Source organism: Cetorhinus maximus, chromosome 20, assembly GCF_964194155.1.
Source record: "Cetorhinus maximus chromosome 20, sCetMax3.hap1.1, whole genome shotgun sequence".
Classification (NCBI taxonomy): domain Eukaryota; kingdom Metazoa; phylum Chordata; class Chondrichthyes; order Lamniformes; family Cetorhinidae; genus Cetorhinus; species Cetorhinus maximus.
In genome coordinates, this window is record NC_135898.1 from 59,949,440 (window position 1) to 59,974,147 (window position 24,708).

Consider the following 24,708-nt stretch of genomic DNA (forward strand, 5'->3'; position numbering starts at 1 on the left):
GTGACCAAGTATGTAAAAGGCTTCAATTCAGATATTGCATGTGGACTTCTCACACCATCCCGATTTCCCCTTCACCATTCCTGGAAAGACATCCAGCCAAGAGAGCAGAGAGGTGAACTGCATCCCAGCTTTTGCCTTTTTGCCACTTGTATGCTGACCACAAATAGCTGAATGAAGTTGGCTTGAGTGATTCAGCTCTTAATTTTTCTGCTCACATTACCGGGCCTCAACCCTGCACCTCAACTCTGACACTATGGGCAAAGTCAGGAGCTTACAATTGAGACAGGAACGTGTGCCCCGCCAGTCCGGACTTTGAGAAATTCAAAAAGATTTCAAAGAATATTTGACATCAAATTCTCTTGGAAAAGTTCCATCATTTTTTATAGTCATAATTAGTCATATTTTTCTCTCTTAATGGCATGCACTGTTTACATTGCAATGTAACCAAACATCCACCCTAACAATGTTACTGTCTGTTGCTAGGGTAAACTGCCAGTGCTGCTGCTAGGTCGCTCCACAGACCTGAGACCAGGCGAGTTTGTGGTTGCCATTGGAAGTCCATTTTCCCTACAAAACACAGTGACCACAGGAATAGTGAGCACAGCTCAGCGAGGTGGAAAGGAACTGGGCCTACGAAACTCCGATATTGATTACATTCAGACGGATGCTATTATCAATGTATGTTTGACACAGATACATTTGTTGTGAGTTAAGGTGTTTTTTTTCATAAACATTGCCATAGTCGCAAATTTTGATCTGAAAATTATTTCTGTTTTTTTTCATAGTATGGAAACTCAGGGGGTCCACTGGTGAATTTGGTAAGAACGTTTTTTCTTTTTTCTGTGACAGTAGCCTAATCTTCATTTAAGTTTAACTATTTTTCTCTTTATCTCTAGTTTTACATTAATTTTATCCACAAGTAGCTCTGTTTAATAAGCACTGGGATTCCAAGCCCAATCCGGTGCTAACACACCAACAGCAGAATGTGCCTGAGCGCTGCCTCTTCACAGCTACAGTTTGAGCCTGAAGGGTTGGTACTGTCATATCTTATGAATGTTGCATGTAGATACTCAGTGCTGTGCATTCTGGGTGTTCTCACTTTCAATAAATCTAATTGTGTTCCATGACACAAAAGGAAAAAAATCTGTCATACCACTCCACATTTCTCACTTTGTATGGATTTCTGTGAAATGCAAATTACATTTAAACATCATGTCTTCCCTATCCTGACAAAGTGACCGGCTAATTGCATTTTTGTACACTGTTTTATTTAGGATGGTGAGGTTGTTGGAATTAACACCCTGAAGGTGACTGCTGGAATATCATTTGCAATTCCGTCAGACAAAATTCGACAGTTTCTAGTTGAATCTCATGACCGGCAAGCAAAAGGTATGTAGAGTATAGAGTTTTCATTCTTTGCTTGATTTTAATAAATTAATTTTAATATAAAATAGTTTTACTAATTTAATAAATTGTAACAGGCCTTGTGTGTAGCAGTGCAGTGTCATTTTAAAATTTTTTTCAAATACTAGAAGTTGCAAAATCTGAATTCAATGTGGTTATAGCATTGCGTTCCAGTGAGATCATGCCCTGGCACTCGGTGCTGTGAAGTGGGTGGCAGTTGAGATTCGCCATAAGGTGAATTCTCCTGAGGGAAACTTGGAAACAAGCATCGGCATGTGTTATTCCTGTCCACCAACTATTTGCAAACTGCCATTGATGGGATCTGGGAACCTCTCACTGCTTATCCAGTGGGGCAGAGCAGGGTACATTGAAGAAACCATTTTAAAGCATTGGAAAATATTAAGACAGTTCCACCTCCAGAAAGTACAACTTGGTTCTGAAATAGAATACTTACTGAAGCCTCAGTCAATTACACATTAGTTATTCCTGTCTGCGACCTGGATTTAAATCCAGCCTGGGCTGATGGGATTAAAACCATTTCTTTCTGTCACTTGTGAGTTTCCTCCATACAATGAGTTTGGCCATTCTTAAGTCAGTTCCCAGTGGCCACAAGGCTGCTCACCTTTGAGTAGCTAAGACAAAGACTTTTAAAGGAAAACAAGATAACCATTTGTAGGGGAAGATACACAGGTATGGGCAGCTAGCAGGGAAGTGGGAATTGTTTTAAATTTCTCTTTTAAAGAGCAGATACTGATGCCTTGGCATGAATGGCCTCCTTTCCTGCTGTAAACTTTGATGGCTCCAAGGCCAGGATTTCCCAGTTGGCGAGTGGGGGGTGGGGCCCACTCGCTGACACGTAAAATGATGCGGGATGATGTCGGGCGGAACTCCCAACATCACCCTGCGTCATTTCAATTTTCAGCTCGGCGGGGGCTCAGCTGAATCAGCTGTGCACTCGCCAACCTGTCAAAGGCCAATTGAGGATATCGCCAAAGTAGTTAAAGTAATTAATGGACCTGCCAGTCCAACCTTAAAGTTGGAGGGCAGGCCGGGAGCCCTGGCGGGCTAAAGAGAAAGCATGAAACCTCATCCACGGGCGGGATGAGGTTTCTTGTAGGTTTTAAAATTTTTAATAAAATTGTCAATGAAAGTGATGGACAGTGTCACATGAGGGGACATGTCAGGGAAATTTATTTCTTCTGTTTTTAAAATTATTTCAGACAGGAGCTGACCTCCCTGAGGCAGCACTTAGCCTCAGGGATATGAGTGTGCGCTTTCGGGCACATGCGCAAAAGAGTGCACTCCCGGCTCAGAGACCCTTCCCCCCCCTCCACCCACACAGGGAGCGCATAGAGCTTCCTTGCGGACATCACGCTGGGCGGGCCTTAAATGGCCCGCCCACGTAAAATGGTGGCCCCCCCCCAATTGGGGGCGCCGATCGGAGGCATGCTTCCATGCGCCTGCTCCTAAACTTCCCCCCCCCAATAGGGGGAAAATTCTGCTCCAAGTCTTTCGGGGCAAAACTGGGACCAAATTGAAAACAGCACCAAATGGAATGCTTTGATATATTGTGTAAGAAAAGGAAAAAAAATCCATTGGTGTCATCTCCATGTTCGTCAGTGTTTGAAATAGAGTCCTGGAGGTAGATGTTTCAACTCATCTTCTGCTTTAGCATTGTTTTTGCAATTTTCTAATAGGATCTGTTGCGTGTATATACATATATTTCATATGTTGCTGAGGCAGAACGGAGCCAGTTTTGCTGTGTATTTGGGTGACGCTTGTGGTTGATAGCCAAAATGGAAAACTTGTTTATTTGCAGAGCGAGTGAGAATAATGGAGTTTAATTGCACAACATTAGAATGCACGACTGAGAGAGGCCCATTTACCATTTTCAGTTCAATTTCAAGTCGAGTTCCCAAACGGTGCTACGTTTATAGATTTTTTTTATTCGGAGAAGCAATGTTGCTGTAATTAGGAATTTTGCCCTTCCTGTGAATGACCAATTTAATTGAATCACCTAAACTCATTAAATTTCAAACATTATGTGACTAGGGGTTTTCTACATGGACAAGAGTCCAAATATACATGGAATTGAATGATTTGAATTAAATATTTAACGAATTGAATGACAAAAATGATTTAGGATAACTTCACTTTTGGCAGGTGTGGGTGGCACTGACAGAGCACACCCTGTTCAATTTTACTATTGCTTGTTGTCCAGCATTGCCAGAAGAGTCTATCAACCCCAATGTTTGCAGAGAAAGCAGCAGATTTTATTGGCGTGTTGGGTTGTACCAAGGGTGAGCAATCCACCCTTCCAGCCAAGTTTACTGAAAATTATCCCACGCTGTTTATTAGAGAGCATCAATGCTCGGAACAAAAGAGGAGTAACTGGGTGCTGATATAGGCAAGAATACACCACCTGCCTCAGTGCCTGTAGAAACTGTCTTTCCAGACTAGCACAAAGTTATATTTACACACTGATGCAAAAGGGGAAACTAGGGGCTGGAGATTGTGTAAACTCGATTTGTGGTTTAAGCTGTAAACATCAGTGAATAAACATCAGGGCAGGCATTCCTGGGTCACTTCTGGGCTATGAATGGAGTTCTTTTTTATGTTAGGTTCAGAGCTGACTGTAAACGTTTTTTTTCCCCTAAAAAGTAGCTTTTAGACGTTTCTTTTGATGTATTAAAGGGATAAATCAGATTGATGTAAAAATGGAAGCTATTAAGAGTTGTAATCTTGTTTGTCCTTCGGGGCAAAGATGACCATGCTTATCATCTGGGGTGTTTGGTAGGGTTCAAGTGGATATATAGGTGATTGCTAAAGCCAATCTGTGCCCAGAAGGACCTGCAAGTAAGACACTATACCGCAGCCGATTGAGCTTTGGACAAGTTGCCGAACTCTCCGTGTGTTTTCCCTCTGCTTCTGATATGTGCTTGTTTTTGAAGGAGGCCATACCATTTTTCATTTGATTGTGCCCCAGGTATGGTGATCATGGACTCTTAAGTCAATGTCAAACTCCTGAGTGAAGCCTTCAGAGTGTCCTTGTAGAGGTTCCTTTGACCACCATGAGAGCGCACCCCAGGCTTGAGATCTCCATAGAAGATTCGCTTTGATTAGTGGTTGTCAGGCATTCTGGCTACAAGACCAGTCTAACTCAGTTGTGACTGCCTCAATATGGCGTGGATGCTTGGCTTGCCAGCTTGGGTGAGCACCTCTGTGCCTGGTATTTTGTCCTGCGCCTGATTATAAGAAGTTTCCGGAGGTAGCTCAAATGAAAGTGTCTGAGCTTCTTGGCATGATGCTGGTACACAGTCCAAGCCTCCCATGCATAGTGCAGAGTGGGTAGGACTATTGCTCTATCACTTTCAATTTGGTGGGCAGACTTACTGCTCTTTATTTCCAGACTGATGTTCAAAGCCTGCCAAAGACTACACTTGCTTTGGCAATTCTTGCATGTATCTCGTCATTAATATAGACAGCTCGAGAGAGTGTACTGCTGAGATGAGTGAACTTATCTACTGTTCACAGGTTCTGCAATGGACTGAAACCTTGGGTTCAATATAGGGCTATCCTGAGCAGGTGGTACATTTACTTCAGTTTTCTTTGTGCTGATCATAAGACTGAAGTTGTTGCATGCATTGGAAAACAATTCCATGCTACATTGTGTGTCTAACACTGAATGGGCAGCTGGTGCACAGTCATCAGCAAGCAGAAAGTCAGAGGAACATGGGGCTTAAGAGCAGGAGTGGGTTATTCGGCCCTTCTAGTCTGCTCTGGCATTTGATAAGATCATGGCTGATTTGGTTGTGGTCTCACCTCCACTTTCCTATCTGCCCCCAAACCCTTGACTCTCTTGTTTATTAAAAATCTATCTGACTCAGCCTTAAATAAATTCAACGACCCAGCCTTCACTGCTTTCTGGGGAAGAGCATTCCACAGACCAACGACTCAAGTGAGAGAAAAAATTCTCTTCATCTCTGTCTTAAAAAGGAGACCTCTTATTCTTAAACTGTGTCCCCTAGTTCTAGTCTCCCCCACAAGAGGAAACATCCTTCTGATATCCATCATATCAAACCACCTCAGAATTTTATACATTTCAGTAAGATCACCTCCCATGCTTTTAAGCTCCATTGGGTAAAGGCACAACCTGTTCAACCTTTCTTCATAAGTTAAACCCTTCATCCCAGAAATGAGTTGAGTGAACCTTCTCTGAACTGCTTCTAATGCAATTATATTGTTTTTCAAATAAAGAGACCAAAACTGTGCACAGTATTCCAGGTCCTCACCAAGGCCTTGTAAGCTGCAGTAAAAACTTCCCTATTTTTATATTCCAATCCCCTTGCAATAAACCCTAACATTCCATTTGCCTCCCTAGTCACTTGCTGTACCTGCATTCCAACTTTTTCAAGATTTATGTACCAGGATACCCAGATCCCTCTGTACAACCAAAAACTGCAATCACTCTCCATTTTAAATAGTGTACTGCTTTCCCCTTCTGCCAAAGTGGACAAGTTCACATTTTCCCACATCATACTCCATCAGGCAAAATTTTGCCCACTCACTTAACCTATCTATATATATTTGTAGACTCTCTATCTCCTCTTGACAACTGACTTTCCTACCTATCTTGGTGTATTTGGCAAATTTTGCTACTATACATTTGGTCCCTTTGTCCAAGTCATTGATACAGATTATGAATAGTTGAGGCCCCAGCACTGATCCCTGTAGCCCTCCACTAGTTACAGCTTGCCATCTCAAAAAGGACCATTTATCCCTGCTCTCGGCTTCCTGTTAGCTAACCACTCATTTATTCATGCTAATATCTTAGCCCCAACACCATGTGCTCTTATCTTGTGTAGTAACCGTTGATGAGGTACCTTACCAAATGTCTTTTGGAAATCCAAGTACACCACACTACAAAGTATGACTTTGGAGAGCTTGCCTGAAGTTATCTCAGATTGAGACAGTTGTAATACTTTGTTAGTAAAATGACAGTTATGAAGATTTGAAACCTGCTGTACTGTCTAGAAGGTGAAATGGTGGCAGAAATCATGTTAAGGATAGTAAAAATGTAACAGTGAAGAGCAAACAGTAACAGAACAATAGGAAAGGAGACAACAGCAATGTGAAGGAAGCATAGACTGTAATAGTGGAACAGTGTGGTGGGTGTTGTAACAGTGTAATGAGCACAGGTGTTTATGGTGCAACAGTGTAAAAGGGAGCTATAAGGTATCTTTTCAAAATCCTACTTACAGGAATGGATTAACACACAGATTCAAGGGACCCTAACCAAATATGGGGCCATGGCCAGGGTCCCCAAACAAATATGTGGCTCCCAGTAAAACCCGCAGATGAAACACACAAATAATGCAGAGAAACTGCATACATTCACTCGATCAAAACAACCTAGCGTTTAAAACACTGCCAGAAGACGGTGAGTCAGAATCTTGAGACTCATGTTTTAATGGATCATGGGGAGCTGTGCAGAGGGGCCCAGGGCCCCAGGAAATCATACACCTGCTCTGTACATTTTATACAGTACTAGTTGGGAATTGCTGCATTAAGTGCTGCAAAGCACCATTACTTGGGTTGAGTGGTTAGATTGCATATTAACAGTACATATAGTAACAGTACATCAGAACATTAAATATACAGAGACTATTTGTCACTTACAATTTAATGCCAGTCAGCACTTGCATTTCATTTGGTGCAATTGTTGTTTGAAAACTGGCTTTATCTGAGATATTGCTCTCAGATTTTGAGCTAGAGCTTACATTTTGTGTCAGAGTACAATAACCAATACTTAAGCGCAGTGCTACTTACTTTTGATAGGATACTATAAACTGAACTTGACCCCACTTTTAGTGGCATTATGCTACCCGTTGCCAATTTTTAAAAAGGTCTTCAAATAAATCTGGTTTCTAATGGCTCAGATTTCTAATGGGCTGAGACTTAGCTGCATTATAGATGGGGCTTTTGGCCATCTATAATACTTGCTGCCAGAAATCAGGAAGCCACATTGTCCCCTATTTCATAAATGCAATAGTGGCACTAAAAGTGACTTAGAAATGTATTAAATAATAGCTTTGCAATCGAGAACATGTTGCTATCAGAACTAGGTTTACCCTGTGGGAAAACTCCCAAGGTATATTCTGACTCAGATCTTTTCATTAAGGGGTGTGTTTATAATGCTGGTCTTAAACAGAACAAACATCATCTTTTAATATTAATCCTAAAGATTTCCAAGTCTGAGCTGGAACAATAAGGGAAAAAGTTACATGATTCCTTTTGCATATAAATATTATTGTGTCAGGATTCCTTCCGTTGCTGTGTGTAGCAACATCATAAATGTTCTTGTGAGAATTTCCTCTGCTCAGTGTCTCTAGCGAAAATAAAAGCATGTTTTAAAAGAACATTTATTTTCTGATGTCAATATTCTGATTGGTGCTTTGAAAATCCAGGCAGACACACAAGTCAAGTGAAATGTGTTCAGAAAAGCTAATTAAGTTCACCAGATGAATTTTCTTTCCCAAATAAGATAGATTTGTGTTTTTTTTTTTGCAGGACAAGCTCCAACAAAAAAGAGATACCTGGGAGTTAGAATGATTACGCTTACCCCTGCGTAAGTAAACCATGGACTTATATCTGTATAGAGCTAGAGATATGGCGGTTTTTGAAGGGTGGTGGTTGTGTCAGAGTTTCATAATATGAATCTTAAAGTATTTTGTACTGCTGCTGCCTCATTGTCAACAAGACATAGTACAATTGTCTCCTGGAAAATGTAGCTGCACATCACATGACATCTTAATGGTTGGTGTAATATGAATACTTGTCATTGTTGGGCTATTTTCTTTCAGCAATGTGGTGAGCTTGTAACTATTGGGTCAACAGCCATGAAGCACCCCTGTCATACTGACAGGATTTCACCTCCTAGCAGTGACTGACACTGAAGTCTACTAGTTTGGTTGTGCATTTGAGTTTTGTTGCTTCATCCCTTGCCCTGCTCTATAAACAGTCACACCATATGGTTTGCATAACACAACTGCAATCAACTGCGGGATGTTAGGATGTCATGAATGCTTGCAGTTGAATGAACATTAATTTCAAAATAGGTTTTGTGGGTGGAAATAATGGAGAGATTGCCTTATGCTTCGCAGTTGCTAAGCTGTCTAATTTATATTGGTGGTTGACGGGAAACAGAAAATTATGTAACAGAATGTAAAATGGATGAAAATTTATTAGCTGACTGCTGGTGGTAATTCCCATGGGTCTTGAGCAGACTTGTGATGTTGAGTTGCTAAGATGGTCTGTCCTTTCGAATAAAAAAGATATTTAGGTGGCACTTGCAGGAAAAAGCTACATAAGACCATCTAAATATAAGCTTTACCTGGGAAATCCTGGCTTGTACTTTTGGGGTGCAGTCAGTTTATCAAGGTCAGGAAAGAAAGGAAGTGACTGACTTTTTCAATGCATTTTTAATGTATATTGTAATGGTTTGTAACGGGCATTCATTAGATACATGACTTCCTCCTTTTGTGCAGATCTTCAATGGCAGTATTTGAGAGGTGGGCTTGCAGCATTAGAGAAGATTATAGAGATGTAAAGGCAGTACAGGGATCTAAACAGAAGAATGAGGGTTTCAGTAGATGACATGAGGGAGGGGCAGAACCAGACGATGTTATGAAGATGAAAGTAAGCAATCTTTGTAATGGAGATGATATGGGACCAAAAACTCACTCAGAACTGAATAGGATGCCAAGGTTGTGAACCATCTGATTCAACCCGAGACAGTGGCCAGGGAGGAGGAGAGGAGTCCATTCCAAAGATGATGGCTTCAATCTTCCCAATGTTAAATGAGGAATTTGCAGCTTTTCCAAATCTGGATGTCCAACCAGAAGGCGGGGAGGGGGTAGAAATTTTGTGTCATTAACTTACATGTGGAAGCTGACCCTGTGCCTGTAGATGACAGTGCCATCTAGCTGAAGAAGAGGAGAGGGCCAAGGGTGGATTGGAAGCAACAATATAGGAATAAGAAGAGCAGTCATTACTAGGTATTCCTTGTCTTTGATTGAATCGAACCAAGTGACCAACCAGGGAAGTTAACATAGCTGACCAATCAAAATTAAAGGTATGTTGATAGCAAGTATAAAATCATTAGTATGATATTCAATGGCTTTTCACTTTAAAATTTAAGAAACAAATTGATGCAGACTGTTATCACAATTTAATGCATAGCATACAGACAATAACTTCAAGCATATTATCCGTCCGTCTTGGCATCTGGATTGGGTATCTCATAATAGTGGAAAATTATTTTGTGGTCATGGAAAGATAACGTTGTCACTAAGTTTAAGAAATTTGGTGCAGATTTCTATTTGCATTCATACAAGTATTGCTGAGTCTTGGTTGTTTTTCAGCCTTGCAAAAGAACTGAAGGAGCGGCAGAAAGATTTCCCTAATGTCAATGCTGGAGCCTATATCATTGAGGTCATTCCACGAACACCAGCTTCCAAGTAAGAGAAAGAAATAACTTCCATGTGTTTTACATTTGGTACTTCTAAGACCCCATTTCAATTCCATGGACATCTTGCTGCGGCTTCAGGTTGTTGGCTGTTCCACTAGCCAACAAAAAAACCTTCCCCTTTAAAATGCTGCAGATCCTTAAGAAGCTGCAGGATTGCCCAATTTTTCTTCCCAAATGGCTAGCTACCTTGGGGATCATGTTTAATGTTGGCTGCACACCTCCACCAGGTTAAGTCACTTGTACCCTTCAGCTCGTTCATTGTCAGCTACCCCTCTGGTTTGGTATTGTTTGTAAATTTGCCTTCAGCTTCTCAATCCTGGTCATTAATGTAAGTTAGATGCAGGTTCAAACTAGGCAAAGAAGCAGAAATTCCTTTTCAATACTATCAATGTGGAATTGATGCCTGAAAGTTCTCACTAATGCAATGGGTGGTCAACATTTAGAATGAATTTCGCAGTAGAGGAGTGAAGTTTAAAATAAAAACTTCTCATTTTTTAGGGAACAATTAGAAGTCATGATGGGGAGAGATTTAGAAACTCTAAGGATGGAAGAGCTAAGATAGGCTGAATGGTCTTCTTCATCTATATTTGTCTTATCCATCTCCTCCTTTCACTGGCTGGAGAAAAATTGTGCGGCGTAAGAAGATAACAAAAACATGTATCAAGGATGGTAATATGTCACTGAGGCTGTATGTATATAAAATGCATCAGGAATAATGAACTTTCTTGTTTCTTCCCAGTGGAGGCCTGAAGGACAATGATGTGATTATTAGTATTAATAATCAATTGGTAACTTCATCCAATGATGTCAGCGAAGCCATTAGAAAGGATCCATCCCTGTCCATATTGGTCCGCCGAAGCAATGAAGATGTGATAATAAATGTTGTGACTGAAGCAATTGAACCTTAAAGTGAGCTGGGTCTCCTTGCCTATGTGAATAAAATAACAAAGAATTTGATGTTTACTGGATGAACGCAGACCTTAGATAATAGCTTATAGTCCTTTTGATATTTCTATTGCACAACACCATCAGGAGATATCTGCAGCTTGGATATATTTCTGCATAGAGTTACAAGCTGAGATGATCTAGAATCTATTGTAAATTAAAATCTGTTTCCACCATGCATTTCTTTAATTCATCTTTTTTTCAATTTTGTTTTATTGTAATCTACTTTCCTTAAAATGTCAGTGTGAACAATTCACTCAGTGAGAATTTCTACTTTATAAGATTGGGAATTATCCTTATTGATATTGGCACTGAATCTCTTAATATGCAGTTACTTAGCTTTCACCATGTGAAGGTAAATGAGATCCATGACATTGCTGGTGTGGGCCTAGCAGGATTTAAGTGTTGGCACAACTTTTTCTTGCCTCAAGATATCAGAGTGCTTTGGCCAGGCTGTCCACCAAATGGGTGAGTGTAATGTGAAATAATTGTCGGGCTATACGTGAAAATTTTTTTGTTCCCCTTCCTCAATCCCCAGTCTTTTTTTCTCCAGACCAGACATTTCATGAGGCTGAGATATAAAGGAGTCAATTTGCTCCAGGGCTCCCTCAAAGCCAGTTTTAGCAATTTTCATGGTAGGGGCTTGAGGATGAACTTTCCTCTGATTTTCTCTTCCATTTTAAATGATCACTTTTCCTTTCCCCAGTGGGTGTCAGCAGTACACTTCACACATATTGCAATATTGTTCAGCAGGGGCTACGTTCAGAGAATGGGGATGTCCATCCAATGGGCCTGATTTATAGCCACTTCACGGTTTTATGCCCCACTTCCTACTTCTGCTGGGACACTCCCTGAGCCTGGATGGCATGTGTGCACACTGCTAATTCCTAGTTAAAGAAAGTTTCAAGTGAAGTTTGATGCACAGATTGGAGAAGGACCAGTGCTAAGACCAGGAGTAACTGGGAATAACTGGGCTTTATATGGTCAAGGTTTTATGCCATTAAATATTTTAAAGTAAAACATTTTCTACCAGTATATATTTTTACTCTGTCCTGCTCACAACTAGCATCTTAAAAATACTCATCCTTTTCCACATATTGTCCAAAACCATGCTGAAACTGATTTTCCCTGCTGGTGTTTCAGGTTGCTGAACTTGACTATGTCTCAAAAGTGTGCAGAAATGTGAATTGGCTATAAATTAATTTCGTCAAGTTCTGCTCAAAAATCTTTCTCTCTAATTGTACTGGGAAGAGATCGGGAACCACTTTCCCATTTAAAAACAGGTGCTACTGCCTCCTGATCTGTTGTTTCCATGATGTCTGACTTAAGGGCCATACTTGTATTGCCAAGAAAGGGCTTTATTGTTGAATAAATATTTTTTCTGTTTCAATGCTTATTGCAGACTGTTGTTTGTCATTTGCACTTGGTGTACTCTGCAAAAAGAGAAGCTTCACATTCAATCAAGAAGCTTCCTTCTGTTCCTGTGCTCCATCGTCCATCATGCTTTCCCTTTTTCAGCACCTGTGGCTTGGCATTATGCTAATTACTAATGTCCTTTAGGGAAGGGAATTTGCCGTCCTTACCTAGTCTGGCCTACATGTGACTCCAGACACACAGCAATGTGGTTGCCTCTTAACTGCCCCCTGGAATGGCCTAACAAGGCACTCAGTTCAAGGATAATTAGGGATGGGCAACCTGCTGGCCTTGCCAGCTATGCCCACATCCCATGAAAGGATAAAGAAAAAAAATGCTGCTGCCCTTTCCCCAACCCCCTTTAAGGCCAACCACAGGAGCATTTGGGCTGCGGTCTTAGCACGCAGTTTTTAACCTCCAATGGGCTTCACCTCTGCCTGTTGTCAGGGAGGAATGCCTGCTGGCACTTGGTGAATCTTCAATGAACGTCCACTGGGTCCTGACTGAGGGCTGGGATGTGAGCGCTCTCTACTTGGAAGAGTTTCTTGCCTTGTATGAGTGAGTGGAGGCTCCAGACCCAAAGCCCCATTCTAGACGTGTCAGCTCAAGGTGTCCCAGCCAAACTTGTGATCACTCTTGTCGACAAGTTTTCATCATTAGGTTTTAGTATTATGCTGCTTTTGCTTGGATTCAAAGTCAAACTTGGGGAGTAATCTTAAAATGTTCAATGTGCTATGCCACTTTTATATTTAAGTAGTTGAGCTGAATTTCTATTAAATTAACAGATTAATCAAGGGCAGCAAATTTCAAAGAACCCTATTTCGCATTAGGCTATATAAGCAAGACGCTGATATATTAAGCCCAAAGATTTTCAGTCTGCATGGTTAAAATTGCTGTATGGAAGCTTATCACCTGCATTTCCGAATTGAATCCTGCTTGCTGACATGTTAACCGACATCATTCCTCTAGGTAGTGTCACAACTCACTGAAGATGGTGCATTGCAATATCAAGCCCCACTGCTCCCCTGTACATATGTGAAAAAGTTTGATCAACCCACCTATCTATTTAATTTAGGTTAACAGAATACAAGCACCAGGTTTGTAAACTTAATAAGTAAATAACTGTTTATTGAACAAATTGTCTTTAACCAGTGGCAAAAGAAAGAAATATGAACTGCTAATTTCTAACCCTATAACCTAAACTTCTTAAATCCCAATACACACACACACAAGATACATAAGACACACAAAAACATGGATTTTAAGGGTAGGATAAAACAATTCAATAGCACCAATTCCGGAGTACAGGATTCAATGGGTTGATTTTGATTGATGTCTTCAAAATTCCTTTCAGTTCTTTGCTGATGACATGAGGTAGGCTTCCAGCACTTTTCAGTCTTTAGTTCACTAGTTGAGTACTTGCCTTTCAATGTCTCTAACGATGATTTTCCCCTTTGCCTATTGACAGGGGTTTTCAGAGAGAGAGAGCAGGTTATAGAGATATGAGGAGAAAAAGCCAGCTAGCTATTATTGTAGGATTACTGGAATCTTATACACGCACAAGAGAGAGGTTTTAGGTATTTTTCTTTTCAGGCTAGGACGAGCTATTCTGCTGCACGGCTCTCTCTCAAACCCTGATCACCTGGTCAGGAGCCAATTAAAATGTTGTTGCCAGGCAGTTCCCCATTAGAACAGACTCCTCCTTGGCACCATCCTGTCTTTCATGGCACACTCTTTTCCAGGGCAGCAACAGTGCATATATCCCTCGCAGTGTTCCAGTAGACATGTCCTTCAAACTGCAACCATTGTAATTTTAATCCATAGTCCAACAGAAATAAAAAGACATGTTAGCTAAAACACCTTTCTGACTTGAGGAGGAACTCTTTTTAATTCTTTCACAGGATGTGAGCATTGCTAGCATTTCTTACCCATCCCTAATTGACCTTGAGAAAGTAGTGGTGAATTGCCACCTTCAACTGCTGCAGTCCATATGGCATAGGTACACCCACAGTGTTGTCAGGGAGGGAGTTCCAGATTTTGTCCCAGTGGTGATGAAGGAGTGGTGATATATTTCCAAGTCAGGGGTTGTATGAATTGGAGGGGACCTTGCTGCTGGAGGGTCCCATACACCAGCTCTATGGTATTTGGGCTCCTATAATATCCATAAGATGCTGTTGATATTCCAATAGCCTAATGTAACAATGTGAGCTTGTCCACTTCTGCAGGAAGAATAAAAGTACAGTATACTATTTAAATGGAGAGTGATTGCAGAACTCAGTGATATAGAGGGATCTGGGTGTCCTAATCCATGAATCACAAGAAGTTAATATGCAGGTACAGCAAGTGACTAGGAAGGCAAATAGAATGCTGTCACTGCAGGGGGAATGGAATAAAAAAGTATGGAAGTTTTACAACTGTACAGGGGCCTTGATGAGACCACATCTGGAGTACTGTGTACAGTTTTGGTCTCCTTATTTGAAAAAGGACATAATTGCATTAGAAGCAGTTCAGAGAAGGTTCACTTAACTCATTCCTGGGATGAGGAGCTTATCTTATGAAAAAAGGTTGAACAGGTTGGACCTATATCCACTGGAGTTTAGAAGAATGAGAAGTGATTTTACTGAAACATATAAGATCCTGAGGGAACTTGATAGGTGGATGCTGAAGAGATGTTTCCTCTTGTGAGGGAGACTAGAACTAGGGGACACAGGTTAAGAATAAGAGGCCTCCCTTTTAAGATGGAGATGAGGAGAAATTTTTTCTGAGTGCCATTAGCCTATGAAATTCTCTTCCCCAGAATACAAACATATGAATTAGGAGCAGAAGTAGGCCATTTGGCCCCTCAAGCCTGCTCCTCCATTCATTAACATCATGGCTGATCTGTTTGTGATTTGAATTCCACAGTCCCATCAACCCCCAATAACCTTTGATTTCCTTGCCTACCTCCGCCTTAAAAAATATTCAACGACCCCGCCTCCAACGCCTTCTGAGGTAGAGAGTTCCAAAGTCACGCTACGCTCAGAGAAAAAAAATTTCTTCATATCTGTCCTAAAAGGGCAACCCCTAATTTTAAAACTGTCTGGCCCTAGTTCTGGACTCACCCACAAGAGGAAACATCCTTTCCATATCCACCTTGTCGAGACCATTCAGGGATTTATGCACTTCAATCAAGTCACCTTTCACTCTTCTAAACTCCAGCAGAAACCGGCCCAGTATGTCTAACCTTTCTTTATAAGATAACCTGCTCATTCTGGGTATCAGCCTAGTAAACCTCCTCTGAACCACCTCCATTGCATTTACATCTTTCCTTAAATAAGGAGACCAAAACTGCGCATAGTTTTCAAGACGTGGTCCAATGCCCTGTATAACTCTTGCTATCCGTTTTTACATTTCTAGCTAGCTTCCTCTCATACTCTAATTTCTTTCTCCTCATTAACATTTTAGTCATTCTCTGCCGCTCTTTATATTCTGACCAATCATCTGACCTGCCACTCATCTTTGTGCAGTTATATGCTTTTCCCTTAAGTTCGATGCTTCCCTTAACTTCTTTAATTAACCACGGATGGTGGGTCCTCCCCTTAGAAATTTCCTTTATAGGAGGAATATACTTATTATGAGTATTCTGAATATCCCCTTAAATAACTGCCACTGCTTCTCTATTTGATCTATCTTCAAACCTAGTATTACAGTTAACTTCAGCTAGCTCAGCTTTCATGCCCACATTGCTGCCCTTATTTAAGTTTAAAGTACCAGTCTTAGATCCACTCTTCTCCCTTTCAAACTAATGTAAAATTCAGTCAAATGGTGGTCACTGCTACCTAGGAGAGCCTTCACTCTGAGGTCATTAATTAATCCTGTCACACTACACAATACCAACTCTAACATATCCTGCTCTCTGGTTGCTTCCAGTACGTGCTGCTCTAAAAAAAACTCTCTCAAAAGCATTTTATGCACTCCTCATCCAGGTTACTACTGCCAATCTGATTTTTCCAGTTCATGTGTAGTTTAAAATCACCCATGATTATTGATGTCACTTTATCACACACACCCAATACTTCTTGTATACTTTGTCTACATTGTGGTTACTGTTAGGGGGCCTATAAACCACTTCCACTAGTGACTTCTTTCCTCTACTATTCCTCATCACCACCCAAACTGAATCTACATCCTGACCTCCTGAACCAAGGTACCAAAATAATGGAGACTAGGTCATTGAATTTATTCAAGGCTGAATTAGATTTTTGATAGACACGGGAGTCAAGGGTTATGGGGGTCAGGTAGGAAAGTGGAATTGAGATCACAATCAGATCAGACATGATCTTATGGCGGAGCAGACTCAAATGTTCCTATGTTCCTAATGAATAGGGCATCTGCAGTAGTAAAACCTGGCAGGGAGCAAGTGGAGGCCCTCTTAAGGTAAGGGAAAACTTTTCTTAATGAGTCCAGGAAGACCAAGAGTGCTCCCCTGTATCTTCAAGTGAGTCTGGGCCTTTTCCCTGGGATGCCCCAACCCCACCCCAAACTTTGCAACTCGAAAGATGGCCCAAATCATGCTCCATGACTCGCTTTAGTGCCAGATGGGGGGTGGGGGGGAGTGGGGGGGGGGGGGGGGGGTGGTTTCTTGAGGCCCTGCAATCCTGACCAGCACAAAGGCAGTCAGCTGCTTGTACTTGCCCACCTCAAGGGGGATGGAAATGTGGCCCAGCCATTAATATTGGTCACTGCAAAATTAAAATAGCAAGTAAATAAAGATAGTGGTGCAAAGAACAAAAGTGTAGACCAGCTAAATCTGTATACAAGGAGTACCTGAAAGAATATGTAATGATGCCTAAAAAGCAGAAGTTTTGAAGTAAGCAGTACCAAGTAGAAGAAATCAGTGGCTAGGTGAGGACAGAGGGTCAACTGTGCCCTTATGCTGACTCACTGTAATACTTAGTGAAGAAACCACTTATATTGCTCACTTTTTATTACCTGTCAGTTTTTCAGTTCACAGTATCCCATTAGCTTCACTTAACTTAGTTTAATCATAAGTGGATCCACAACTTTTCCTTCATTATAGGAAAAAAGAATCAGCACCAGACAACTCTTGCTAAAATTATTATAGTTAATTATATATCTTACCAGGATGAGGACAAATCTTCCACAGAACATATACAAGTTCCTTTTTACTTCTTGCATGCTTTAGAACAGGAACCATTGCTATGTCTGAACAACAATCTGACTGGACAAAGGTGACAATACCTGTTGTAGATGATTTCTTCTACTCAACTCGCAAGTGTCTATCATTTTATTGCTTCTTAAGCACAACAAAATAATTTGATCCAACTTGGAGTACAGTGTGTTTGATAATGTTGAGATGTTCCCTGCACAAGGTGAAAGCAAAGTAAGTACAGCATAAGTAATTGTTTACTGACAAATTACAGAGACAAAATACATCCCTAAGTTGGTTTCAGGTCAATATGTCCATCAATGTTGCAGAGACATCTATATCTATCAGCCTAAAATTAACAAAGGGCTCCCTTCATGGATGTTTGTAAGCCATTCCTGCACACAGCACAAACAAGTTCCTTCTTACTTCTTGCATGCTTTAGAACAGGAACCATTGCTATGTTTGAACAACAATCTGAATGCACAAAGGTGACAATACATGTTGTAGATGATTTCTTCTCCTCAACTCACAAGTGTCTGTCATATTATTGCTTCTTAAACGCAACAAAATAATTATTGTTCTTTGACTGCTTCCAATACATTATAGAAAATGATTCTGAAGACCCAACAAAAATGTTGATTCCACCATACTTTTCCAACCAATGATGTTGCAATATTGCTTTTGATGTCATGTTTCAAATGTAATTTGTACCATTCATGGGTGTAGATTTACTCTGTATGTGACTCTGTAAAATGAGTGATGGCAAGTCAGCAGCCCATTTTATATCTTTTCTGGTTTTTATTATCATCAAAGTTGCACATGTGAAAGTGATCAAGAATTCACACTCCAGTAGTTAGGTGAGGAACAGCAGAAGTCAATGCCTGAGAATGATATATGGAACAGGGAGGTGGGGAAAATGTGAGCAAAAATTCTCACCCAACAACATTGAATGAGTGATTATCTTTTAGACGTGGCCCATTAAATAGCAACCTCATCCATGAAAGTTACAGAAGTGATGGACTATCCCATTAGCCTCACTTAACCTAGTTCAATCATAAGTGGAACCACAACTTTTCTTTCTTTATAGGAAAAAAGAATCAGCACCAGACACCTCTTGCTAAAATTATTATAGTTAATTATATATCTTACCAGGATGAGGACAAGAACAATTCTTCCATTCTTAAGTTTTGTGCAGCTTCATAAGAACATAAGAAATAGGAGCAGGAGTAGGCCATTAGGCCCCTCAAGCCTGCTCCATCATATAGGATCATGGCTGATCTGATTGTGGCCTTAACTCCAATTTCCTGCCTGTTCCTCATAACTCTTGACCAAAATTCTGCCAAACTCAGCCTTGAATATATTCAGTTACCTAGCCTCCACTGCTCTCTGTGGAAGACAATTCCAAAGTCTCACTGAGAGAAAAAAAATTCCCTTCATCTCAGTCTTAAATGTGAGACTCTTATTTTAAACGATGCCCTCTGGTCTTGATTCCCCCATGAGAGGGAACACTCTCTCAGTTACTACCTTGTCAAGCCCCTTCAAAGTCTTATATGTGTCAATAAGATCACCTCTCATTCTTCTGAACTCCAATGAGCAAAGGTCCATTCTTCTCAACCATTCCTTAGAAGACAGCCCCTTCATCCCAGGAATCAGCTGAATGAACCTTCTCTGAACTGCTTCCAGTGCAAGTATGCACCCCCTTAAGTAAGGAGACCAAAATTGCACACAATCCTCTAAGTGTGATCTCATCAATGCCCTTCACACTTGTAGCAAAACTTCCCTACTTTATACTCTGTCTCCTTTGCAATAAGTGCCAATTTTCCATTTGCCTCCCTAAATACTTGCTGTAACTTTGTGCTGACTTTTTGTAATTCATGCACAAGGACACCCAGATCGCACTCTGTACTGCAGTTTTTTTTTTGCAAAAATATACTTTATTCATAAAATATCTTCAATCACATTCCAAACCATTCCAAAAACACCATTACAAGGGTACAATCCGGTTAAACTTTTACAAAATGTATCACCAGGTTTTCTGCAGTCTCTCTCTATTTAAACAATTTTCTGTTTTTCTAGTCTTCCTGCCAAAATGGACAACCTCATATTTTCCCACATTACACTCCATCTGCCAAATTTTTGCCCACGCACTTAACCTATCTATATCATTTTGCAGGGTCTTTGTGTCCTCCTCATAACTTGCTTTCCTACATATCTCGTGTCATCAGCAAATTTGGCTATGATACAGTAGATCTCTTCATCCAAGTCATTAATATGTAAATAGGTGAGGCCCCAGCACTAATCCCTTTGGCAATCCACTAGTTGCAGTTTGCCAAGTTGTATTTATTCCATGTCTCTGTTTCCTGTTAGCTAACCAATCCTCTATCCTTGCTAATGTATCACCCCCAACACCACGAGCTCTTTTCTTGAGTAGTAATCTTTTATGTGGGCAACTTATTGAATGCCTTTTGTAAACCCAAGTACGCTACGTCTACTGGTTCCCCTTTATCCTTGTTTATTCTTCTTACTTCTTTGAAGAACTCTAATGAATTTGTCAAACATGATTTCCTTTTCCCAGAACCATGTTTACTCTGCCTGATTATATTCTGATTTTCGAAATGTCCTGCTACTAGTTCCTTAATAATGGATTCCAGCATTTTCTCAATGACAGATGTTAGGCTAAATGACCTATAGTTTCTTATTTTTTGTCGCTCCTCTTTCTGGAATCAAAGGCCAGGATTTTCCGTGCCCGCTGGCACTGGGTGTGTTCAGTGGCGTGAGTGAACAATATGGAAAAAAGGCCAAAAATTGGTTTCACGACGTCATGAAACCAGTTTGCGGTTGTCCACTCAGCCCGCTAATGGCATGCTGCGTTTCCAGCCATCGGACTTTGGGAACCTCATTGTAATAAATAAGCAGATCATTATAAGGCCAGCCCGCCGGAATCGTCACTGCACCCCCCCCGCTGGATCGTTGGCACGATTGCACACTGACACATTTTCCAACAGCATATAAAAGGTGTACATTTGGCAGGCTGCACTTTGAGGGGAACTCGGAGATGATTACACATTGCGGAGCGCTCATCCAGTTCATCTGTTGAACTTCAAGGTTGAGGCGCGTTTGAATGTAGCGCACAAACACATGTGGGATGGGGACTAGGGTGGGCGAGGGAAGTGGCCGTGCATTCGGGAAAGCTTGTAGAAAGTGACCATTCCTCTGCAGCTGAGACAGTTCAGGCACAGCCACATTGATATGACTGGAGTTGGGCCTTTAGCTTATCTGCCCACTCAAGCAACGCAGAAACATCAAAGTGCCACCAAGTGCTCCAGAGCTTTTCACCCCTTGGGCATTGACTGCAAAGTAATGAGCGTTTCAGTGGATTGCAGAACAGTTGGATGACTGAGCATGTTGTACAATCTCCTTGCTAAAGCTGGCCATGGAGCAGTCAGTGGTGGAGATGCTCACAGGCCCTTGCAATGTCATCATCCCGGTTTGGACCAGTATCCCTCATGATTCAAGCTAACAGTGCAGCCTTGTAACATGGGTTAGGAGAATGCCTGCGCCTGAGCTGAGAGCACAGCATGCCATCCAATGGGCCAAGCTGCCACCAATCGGTCGACTGGGGTGGGGCGGAGGTGGGTGGGGTTTTGGGCAGCCATGCAGCGCACTAAACCCTGGCCATCCAAGTGGTGGCCAGCACTCTCCAGGATGAGCCAAGGGGCCTCCAGACTTAACCAAAAGAGGTTCTTAGTATACCCATGCTGACCCATGCGTCTCTCTGTCTCTTTCATCCTGCAGGAGGAATACATCAGGATCATGGAGCCTGGTGACCTAGCTGTATGCCTCATGGCTTATAGAGAGTGAAGATGACAGCAGAAAGAGTGACAGAGGCGCCTGGCTGTGCAGAGGGAGAAGCAGCACCCTAAGGAATAAGGGGCGGCTGGGGCCCCCGCACAGCTGGCGAAGAGATGCAGCGACCCGTCGCTGCTCTGCGCCTAGCTAGACCCAGGGTCTATAGCCTTACATCCCTGCAGATGACTGAGAACCAGTCGCCAAAGACTGTGCATGTCTAGGGAACTGGTGGGTCACATCTGCCACCTGCTGCAGGATTTGGTGCCCCGAGGATGAGCAGGGGATCCACTGACCGTGGTGCTCAATTTCTACACCAGTGGCTCCTTTCAGGGCTCCACAGGTGACCTCTGTGGAATCTCACAAGCCTCTACCCACAAATGCATCCATGAGATCACAGATGCCATCTTTGCGGCATTTCATCCGGGACCAGGACAGCCAGGACGCAAGAGCGATTTGATTTGCCAGATCTCGGGTTTCCCACAAGTGCAGGGTGTGATCGACTGCACTCAGATCTCCATCACAACACATCAATCGCAGGGGATTCCATTCGCTGAATGTGCAGCTGGTGTGTAACCACCAGAAACACATCCCGCAGATGTGCGCACGGTTTCCAGGGAGTGTGCACGACACCTACCTCCTCAGTCGGTCACAGATCCCTGATATCTTGCAGGGTTCACAGAAGCTGCAGGGATGGCTCCTTCGAGACAAGGGCTACCTGCGGAGGGTGTGGCTGATGACACCCATACGGCGGCCTCAGACTGCAGCAGAGCGATGGTATAATGAGGCTCATGCTGCAGCTCATAACGTGGTGGAGCAGACCACCAGGATGCTGAAGATGATGTCCCGGTGCCTGGACCAGTCTTGTGGAGCCCTGCAATACAGTTCACAGAGGGTGTCACGCATCATTTTCATCTACTGTGACCTTTACAACCTGGCAATGCAACAGGGAGACAAGCTGGGTGAGGAGGTGATGGAGGAGCTAGAGGTCTCCTCCAATGAAGAGGATGCCGACAGGGCAGAGGGTGAGGAGGTCCTGAAGGCGATGATGATGGGGATGAGACTCTCACACTGGCCAGATGAGACAGGAATGCTCAGGAGGCCCTCATAACTGCTAGATTTGTGGAGAATGATGACGATATGCAGTGAGGAGACACCATAGATCCTCACATTGCTTCTATGAACATTTGACTCCAGTCTAGCTTATGGCAGCGCACATACCCTCTGTGAGAATGCTCCTGTCATGGAGATGCAGTGGAGGCCCTAATAATCACTTGATTACAGAAGGATGATGACGACATGCAGTGAGGACACTCCGTAGATCTTCATATAGCCTCTGTGAACGTTTGACTCCTGTCTGGCTGTGGGCAGCTCGCTTGGGCTCTGTGATCAGGGTGATATCATTGAGACGCAGCCACGAAACTTTAGAAGCATCGGATCCTTTGTCAGCTTTCAGCACCTGAGCCCCTCAGGAGCACAGCATCACTGATCACAGATGCTGAAGAGATGGGGGCCAGCCCCACCTTAAAGGCACTAAGATCGCACAGAGAGAATGACGGAACTCTCTGGCGCCTGCCCACAACATTCTGGCAGCAAAGACAAGCACTGTCGAGGTGCAGGCATCAGTAATGTCTCCAGGGAGTGTGAGGCCGGACCATCACTTTGGTCTGAAGGCTGCACAGAGCACAGGCCCTGGGCTGAGACACCTGCCTTTATCTTGTGCAGAAAGGTTTCACATCTGAGTGACCTAGACACTGCTTATCAGTACAAGGAGCCATAGGCAGGGTGACATTCTTGGGAGTTTATTGACAATAGTGAACAGTATGTATGATTGATCAACGCCTAGCTGTGCAACTACATCTTCTTAACTTTTCTAACCTTGCTGCTACGTCTTGGTGCTCCCCAGCCATACCCAGCAGAGGTGGAGGCAGCCTGCTGACTGTGAAGCCCCAGTTGTGATGACCTTAGCGGGCACCCTCTGAAGGGCCGAGACCTGGGGGACACTGGCCTGCTTTCAGGGTCCTGCTGTGTGGCAGTGGCACCCTCCTCGGCCTGTGGAGCTGGAGCTGCTATGGTCACAGGGAGAGGCGATTCGGATGGACAGGACACTCCCGGAGTCACCCGGATGATGGGCCCTGGGGGATACATCGGCTGATTCTCCTCCCTATGGGTGCCCGGGTGGCCCAGGCTGACTCCTTCAGGAGAAGGAGAAGCTGAATTGAGATCGAGCTGCCCCGCACCCATCTCACGTACACACTGTTGGAGGTCAACTATGGCATCGGTGATGGTGTTGAGCCCGCGGAGCAATGCAGGAGCGACGTCCTGGACCAAGGTTTCCATGGCGGCCGTCATCCTACCAAATAAAAGCAAAATACTGCGGATGCTGGAAATCTGAAACAAAAACAAAAATAGCTGGAAAAACTCAGCAGGTCTGACAGCATCTGTGGAGAGAAGGACAGAGTTAACGTTTCGAGTCCTTATGAGTCTTCTTCAGAACTAAGGGGAAGTAAAAATGTGGTGAAATATATACTGTTTAAAGGGGGTGGGACAGGTGAAGCTGGATAGAAGGCCAGTGGTAGAATGGAGGCAAAGGAGAGATTGAAAAAGATGTCATAAACATAAGGTCAAAGGGGTGTTGATGGTGGTGATACTGGCTGAAGAAGGTGCTAATGATGACATTAAGAGTAGAAAGCAGAATGAACAAGTGACAGATGGCCCTGGTGGGGGTGGGGTGGGGGGAGGAGACGGTGTGGGAGAAAAGATCAAAATAGGCTAAAAGGTGGGGATAAAGCAATGAGTGGAAATACATTTTTAAAATATTAATAGAAATAGGTGGGAAAAAATATGTATATAAAAATTAAAAAATAAATATTTGAAAAAAGGGGATCAAAAAGGTGTGAGGATGGAGGAGAGAGTTCATGATCTGAAGTTGTTGAATTCAGTCTTAAGTCCGGAAGGCTGTAAAGTGCCTAATCGGAAGATGAGGTGCTGTTCCTCCAGTTTGTGTTGAGCTTCACTGGAACATTGCAGCAGGCCAAGGACGGACATGTGGGCATGAGAGCAGGGTGGTGTGTTGAAATGGCAAGCGACAGGAAGGTCTGGGTCATGCTTGCGGACAGACCGAAGGTGTTCTGCAAAGCAGTCACCCAGTCTGCGTTTGGTCTCTCCAATGTAGAGGAGACCGCATTGGGAGCAGTGAATGCAGTAGACCAAATTGAGACTTGAAAGCAGTGTTTGGGCCCTTGGACGGTGAGGAGGGGGGAAGTAAACGGGAAGGTGTTGCACCTTCTGCGATTGCATGGGAGATTGCCGTGGGAGAGGGTTGAGATGTTAGGGGTGATGGAGGAGTGGACCAGGGTGTCCTGGAGGGAATGGTCCCTACGGAATGCCGACGGTAGGGGGGAGGGTGATGGGAAGATGT

General features: G+C 42.8%; 1 protein-coding gene across 1 annotated transcript in view; it reads left to right on the top strand.

Moving 5' to 3' along the window:
- htra1b (HtrA serine peptidase 1b) overlaps positions 1-12,269 on the top strand; it is a 43,438-nt gene extending 31,169 nt beyond the window's left edge. The window contains exons 4-9 of the mRNA XM_078564800.1: positions 484-678; positions 786-818; positions 1,275-1,389; positions 7,975-8,032; positions 9,828-9,923; positions 10,674-12,269. Coding sequence (XP_078420926.1) covers positions 484-678; positions 786-818; positions 1,275-1,389; positions 7,975-8,032; positions 9,828-9,923; positions 10,674-10,842 — 666 coding nt within the window. The 3' untranslated portion in view covers positions 10,843-12,269. The remainder of the gene's footprint in view (positions 1-483; positions 679-785; positions 819-1,274; positions 1,390-7,974; positions 8,033-9,827; positions 9,924-10,673) is intronic.
- Positions 12,270-24,708: the final 12,439 nt, after the last annotated feature.